Source organism: Pterocles gutturalis, unplaced genomic scaffold (assembly GCF_000699245.1).
Source record: "Pterocles gutturalis isolate BGI_N339 unplaced genomic scaffold, ASM69924v1 scaffold24088, whole genome shotgun sequence".
In the NCBI taxonomy this organism is placed as follows: domain Eukaryota; kingdom Metazoa; phylum Chordata; class Aves; order Pterocliformes; family Pteroclidae; genus Pterocles; species Pterocles gutturalis.
In genome coordinates this window covers 23718-30231 of record NW_010118743.1, presented here as the reverse complement: position 1 = coordinate 30231, position 6514 = coordinate 23718, and the positions used below count along the sequence as shown (strand labels likewise).

Below are 6514 nucleotides of genomic sequence, written 5' to 3'. Positions count from 1 at the left end.
TCCCCGTGGGAGGGGTACCACAGGGCTGCTTGTTGGCCCGCGGCGTTTTTAAAGGACTCTAAAGCAGGTTTTATTTCTAAAAGAGCCTTTTAAAAATTCCCCTGCAGTGTACTTCCAGTCAGTGTATTTAATGGACTTACTTGCTTTTCTGTTATTAGTTATTTGTGTTCCCCTGTAATTCAAAGCTAAACAAAGTGTTTAGGTGAGGATATGATGAAGATAAAAAACAATCTTGCTTTTCAAGCTAGCTCTGGGATTATCATAACGGACTTTGCCTGGTGAGATAGTGTCAGCAAATATGTGGAATTATAAAGGACTGGTTAGCTCAAAAGTCATCTCAAGCCATCTATGACTTGTCCAGTAGTCATAGATCTCAGGCTTCAGGCTATTCAGCTAGCTCTGCCTCCAACCTGTCTGAAAATGGCATTTGTGTCACCTTTTCTGAAAGCCAGGTACTGTATAGAATCGTCCTGACTCAGAAACCGCTTTCCTCAGTTGCTTGAGTGATGCCATGATTGACAGTGTTCTTAACATTGTGGCTGTTACTTTGTCAAGTGACCTCAGGGTACCAGTGAAACATCATAATTTCAGGAAGTAGTAGTCTGCAAGTCATAAATTTTGTTTTCCAAGTGTCCAGACAGATTTCCACATTTCATTTCAGGGAAAAATGAAAAAAAAAACCAAACACATTCGATGAATATTACTAGTAATTTTCAAGGGAAGGTTTGATGTTGGTTAGCCAAAGATTAATATACCTCAAGCTCTTATTATTTATTCTTTTTATTTTCTACTTCAAAAAGAGGTAGTCAGAGGACTCGGGAAAAAGGACAGAAGTCTTGCTGTTGTAAAACACAGTCTTTTTGCTGTGATATGGTGGTTGGGTACAATGAAACTTGGAATAACGCATCCTACAATGAGAGCTAAACCTCAGCTTTGTAAAAAATGTTAAGTAGTAACTGAGTGAAATGTGTCAAACTTGATATCAAGTATTTCATTTTCAAACCCTGACAGACAACAGTTCTCCAGCATCAACCCATACCATGGATGTGGACACTCTGCAGAAACTTATTCATTTGCTCCAGGCCACAGATGATCCATTAATTCAAGAGCAAGCTTTAATCACTCTCAGCAACAGTGCTGCCTTCTCTGTAAATCAAGTAAGTATTGTTCTGTAGAAAACAACAGTGTTTCTATACCAGTCAGTATGGAAGATGAGAGGGGCTATTTTGCTGAAGAGTGACACAGGACGGAGAGCTAGGATAGCTTGTGTTCTAAAATCCATTCTGTGTCTGTGCTTTAATTTCTGCTGGTACAAATAATATAATTTACCAGCTTCAAAAAATTTATCTAAGCTTAATGTTTGTACAACTTGAAGTCTGTACAAAGTTCTGTATTTTAAAACTGCTGTAAATAGATCTTTTGTTGCTTACAGTTATGTGATGTTAATGAAAGGGTTGAATTGGAGAAGGGTTGAATACTGTCAGGATCAGATCTGAAACTTACTGAGATAATTTAAACTAATTTTTATCTTTGCAAAGCTGTATGCCATTTACATCTTAGCAACTTTCCAACTACCCACATCTCTTCAAATCAATTGGAAATATGATGCAGAAAAACTTCGAGCTGTGTGCAGATTTTTATGCCTTTATAAGGATTTGACGTCAAGGGTACCACCCTTTCTTTTTTTTTTTTTTTTTCTTTTTCCCTCTTTTTATATGGTATATATGACAGCTGTCTATTCTGGCTTCTCAAAACTGTTTTCTTAATATAAATATCTTAGAACAGAACATAACTGAAACCCAAGGCCCATTGGCCCATTTTTCATTTTCTTGAAAGCAGTACATGATTTTTTTCAGTGATGGTTAGACTCTAAGTGAGAAAGATTTAAAAAAACCCAAGTGTAATGGAAAAGAAATATAAAGTTTTAGAACTTCTTTTCATAGTAATGTCAAGCTGCATCTTGAAATTCTGTTCAGCTCAGTCAAGACTTTTAGGTACTGTGACCCGGCTCAGCTATTCTATAAACTCATTATGCAATAATTACCTTTGATTCTTTGTAATCTAAAATGCTTTAAGCATGCTTTGCAGGCCAGATTTTAAAAGTAAAGGTGTTGTGCCATTGGCAAATGGTGTCAAATAATACTTTGGCCCGAAGCAGGACTATTCTTAATTTCAATGGAAACAATAAAGCAATATCTGCTAACATTCTCTCTTTAAACAGAATAGTCTGTTCTGGAAGTCTTCATTCCCACATTCCATTTGTGTTAAAATGGAAAGTTTGAGGAAAGCATTAAGCATTTAATTTCAGTTTTTAAAAAACTTTAACTAAATATCTGGTTTTTATTTCAGGATATAATCCGAAATTTGGATGGTCTTTCTGTTATTGGAGGGATGCTCTCAGATTGCGTTCCCAAAGTTAAAGAAAAAGCACTAAATGCACTTAATAATTTGAGTATGAATATTAAAAACCAGGAAGAGATACAGGTAAGTTTCTTAAAGGGAAATATCAAAGTAATTAAGACACAGGACATAGTACAGGGCTTTCAGCATATTTGTTAAATACAAGCCAGGATGCCAAAATGTTTTGAGGTTAGACATACAAGTCAGCAGATCTGGATGATCTGTGCATCCCAAGGCCAAAAGGATAAGTTAAAAATGCATTGCGTCACTGACACATTTTTTAAAAGACAGGAAACCAGGCAGTTTGTGTTCAGCTTTCACCAAATGCTATTAAACAGAGATCGTGCTGCTAAATTTATAGTATTATGAGGCAAGATGATTCCCAAACATGTCTAGAACATCAGCAGTGGTTGTTTTAACAGGATGGATTGCAGACTGAACTGAGCATGACTCCTTAGGCAAGGGAGAAGAAAACTGTAGCTGACCCGCTGGGTTTCTACGAGACCAATTTTTCAGGGTGATACCTTAATCTTAAAAGAATAGCGTATACAAATGATAACAAGTCCTGCTGGTAAATATAATGGGTGACATGGATGTGAAAGGACCAACCATCAAAAAAGCATCCACTTCTGACGTCAGATTAATCAATCAATCAAGAAGTGTCCAGTCAGTGAGCTGACGCAGATTTGAAGATTTTTACTATTTTTTTAATTAGCTCGCTAAAAAGGCAGCTTGATTGTACATAGTAGTTTGCAGCATCTTTAGTGCTGAGCAATTTTTTTAAAGTGGTGCTTGTCAACAGCAAATTTTTATGTAGGCATGAAGGTAGAAAACAACTCCTTTGGTAAAGGCAAAGTAATTTTTTTCCTAGTTAGGACTCCAAGATGTGACGTATACTGTCATCCAGAAGAAAATGAGGTAAGTAGTAGTTGTTAATATCAGTTGCCATCCCTGTTCCTGAGGAGTACCCCAGTGAGTGGGCCACATGGTTGCAAGAAAGGGTTTCATTCCAAGGCTTGCCCTTAGCTTCTCAGCATGTAAGAAGATGTTAGTTGCTGTAAGTGATTCTTGAAATAACTCATTAAAGCAAATGTGCCATTTCTGAGATGGAGTCAAAGCAATTTGGGTTTTCAGAGCAATTTATGCTTCAGGAAGGTTAGTGAGCGTAACTCTGTAACACTGACTTCTGTCATGCCAATAGAATGTTTGAATATATTAAAAACAAAGTACTTGTTTCCAAGAACCTTGATCAGGTTATGTATTCAGCCGCCAGCAGTGTTCAAGAGGTATTTACGCTACTGTAGCTAGGCCACTGATACTATTTGTGAGTAGAAAATGTACTTTCATCTCCTTCCCTTTTTCCTCAGGTATATATTACACAAGTTTGTAGAAATGTTGAGTCAGCTCCCCTGAACTCTGATCTGCAGCTAGCTGGACTCAGATTTTTGACAAATATGTCTGTTACCACGGACTACCACCATAAGATGATAAACTCAATCCCATGCTTTCTTCATTTGCTTTCAGAAGGAACTGAAAGAACACAGGTAGTATATTGATACAAACTATTTATGAAACTGCTTTACATGCCTCCTTTATACTGTTTTTGTAAAATGGTTTAGACTGTGCTTAGAAAATCAAATATTCATTAATGATAGCAAATAGTGCAAAAAATCTGTAAACTATGGATCTGTATTACTTTCTCAATGTAAATTCAGAAAGAGAGGAGGAAGGGAATCTTGATGGTGGAACTGTTGGGCTAGAGCTCTACCAAACTGGTACTGTGTACACTGCTATTGTCTCATGCCTTTGCTATAACAACTCCAGAATTCTCTTCTGCTCGCTAAACGTTGCTACTGCATCACAGGGCAAGGAGCATCTGCATGTGAAAGGCTTCACTGATGCATGAATCTCTCTCTAGGGAAACATACCAAGCAGTGATCCATTTCTGTTCCCTTATGCTTACTACATCTCTTGCAACCCTAGTGACTGCAATGGTGCTTATTTGTGAACTACTGTAATATTGGAAGAAAAGCTTCAAATATGGACCAAATTCAGTGTTTATTGAAGATGTCACAGTACCATCAATATCAATGTAATCAGTTGCTCTATCAGATCAAAACTAGTTTTCCAAAACACTAATTTCCACTAAATGTAGCAGACCTATTTAACTTAAGTACAATAAATAGCATTTGGTCTTTTCCTAGTGGTTAGTTAAAATATTAGTGTCACAAGGTCCAGGAAAGTACCAAAGTTATTTGTATATGCTTCTGATCACATTTAAATACAGCACTTAACCATCCGCTGTATATTTTTAAAATACTCCATATTTTGCCTATTGTGAGTTATTTATTTATAGGTCTTGCCTTATTTTGATGTTTAAGCCAAGCTGCGTTTGCACCTAAAGTATCCATACTTAGTACATACATGCTAGTGACTCCATAAGCTGTTTTTTCCTGTGTGAAGGGCACAGTTCAAGGTGTTAGTTGACCTAGTCTACCTTTTCCTCTCCAAGTTAACGCTGACATTGTTTATGCCCATTACTGCTGTACTTACTGTTTTTGGAGCTTGCAATGAACTTTTATGTTTCCATTTCAGATCCAAGTTCTAAAAGTACTTGTGAACTTATCTGCAAACCCAGCCATGACAAGACATCTTCTCAGAGCTCAAGTAAGGTTCTTGCTATTTTATTGTATTTTATATATTTATACATGTGTATGGGTATAGATATGCGCATGCATCAGAAGGATTTTAATGTATTAGAAGTATATATGCAACTCCAGAGTAAAATTCTCTAAAGTATATGGTTTACTAAAACTAGTAGCTAGAAGTGTACATTCTTTCACAGGCTAGCCTTCTCCAGAGCATAGTGTAATATAAATAACTGTAGTTGCAGAGGGAGAGTTATGGGGCCGAAGCACTTGCAGACACTTGGTCATACTTCCTGTGTACCATTCTAAATAATAAGTGACATGCGGAAGCCTGTTCTCACCTTCCCTTTCCACCAAAGGGGCAGTACCATGAGCTTCTGTATGTAATATACAATGTACCCTGGTTAAATTTCAAAAACAAACCCAAAACCTCAGTTCCAGACATGCAGTCAGCATAGTTTCAAGACCAGGTACAAACACCAAATAGAGCCAGTACTGTACATGATCCTTCTCAATAGGTTTTTCTGTAGCTAACGTACTGTACCGAAGGCAACCAAATTCCACTGAAATCCCATAAAACTGTTGTCTCTAAGCACTATAAGTGAACTTCATCTGTGCATTTACTTATGTCTTTGTGGAGAACTTTATCTGACAGAGTCAGGGACTGGAATGGTGCTGCACCCTCCTCCCTCTCCCCAGAGTAAGTTACTTAAAACATGCAGTGTCTTTTATTTTTGAGCTATCTGCCATAAGCAAAGCAAGTCTAGATACTACTGGCTTTTCGTTATTAAAACAAGATTAGGGTAGCTAAATATTCAGTTCTCTGTTAAAAGTGTATCCTTTTCTGGTCTATCAGATGTGTTAAGATAAAAACATTCAGATCTCTGCAGAAGGCAAAAGCAACATTACTGAGAAGGAAGGCAGACCCTCTTCCAAATAGGAATTTTCTAGACAGCCACATTTTGGAGAGTGAACGTACAAAGCATTTATTAGCCTGTGATGCACAAGCCAGTCTTTCTGAAGAGGAAATGTGCATGCTGTGCAAGTTTCTGGCATGCTTTGACAGCATATGGAGTTCTAGTATTTCACAGGGTTTCTGTTGTAGATGGTTTAGGTACAGACTTTTTTTTTTTTTTTTTTTAAATTAGATTTAGTTATATATACTTACTGCTGGTGATTAAGTATGAATTATTTATTGAATATCTTAGGTGCCATCATTGCTGTTACTTTTTGACAACTGTATAAACAGAGATATTCTGCTAAGAGCCCTGACATTTGCAGCAAACTTGAAAAAGAACATCAGCAATGAAGATGGAACAATGATTCAGGACCAATACAGTGAAGATTCAATTTTCTTTACACTGTGCAGGAACTCTACCCCATTTGCTCAGAAACTGGCATCTTTATTGCACCACCCTGATACTGAAGTGAAAGAGGAAGTTGTGAGAATATTAACACAACAGTGA

General features: G+C 37.0%; 1 protein-coding gene across 1 annotated transcript; it reads left to right on the top strand.

Annotated features, from left to right (window-relative positions):
• The first annotated feature begins 1040 nt into the window (after positions 1–1040).
• Positions 1041–6514, top strand: ARMC10 (armadillo repeat containing 10). The gene is made up of 5 exons (XM_010076354.1): positions 1041–1157; positions 2350–2484; positions 3768–3944; positions 4996–5067; positions 6257–6514. The coding sequence occupies exons 1-5, from the start codon at positions 1041–1043 to the stop codon at positions 6512–6514; spliced, it is 759 nt and encodes a 252-aa protein (XP_010074656.1).

Bases quoted from the DNA above. Each gene is read 5' to 3' on its own strand.
- ARMC10 (XM_010076354.1), top strand. From the start codon at position 1,041: ATGGATGTGGACACTCTGCAGAAACTTATTCATTTGCTCCAGGCCACA. The intron at 2,485-3,767 runs GTAAGTTTCTTA...CTTTTTCCTCAG, and splicing joins AAAACCAGGAAGAGATACAG to GTATATATTACACAAGTTTG. The intron at 3,945-4,995 runs GTAGTATATTGA...TTTCCATTTCAG, and splicing joins AAGGAACTGAAAGAACACAG to ATCCAAGTTCTAAAAGTACT.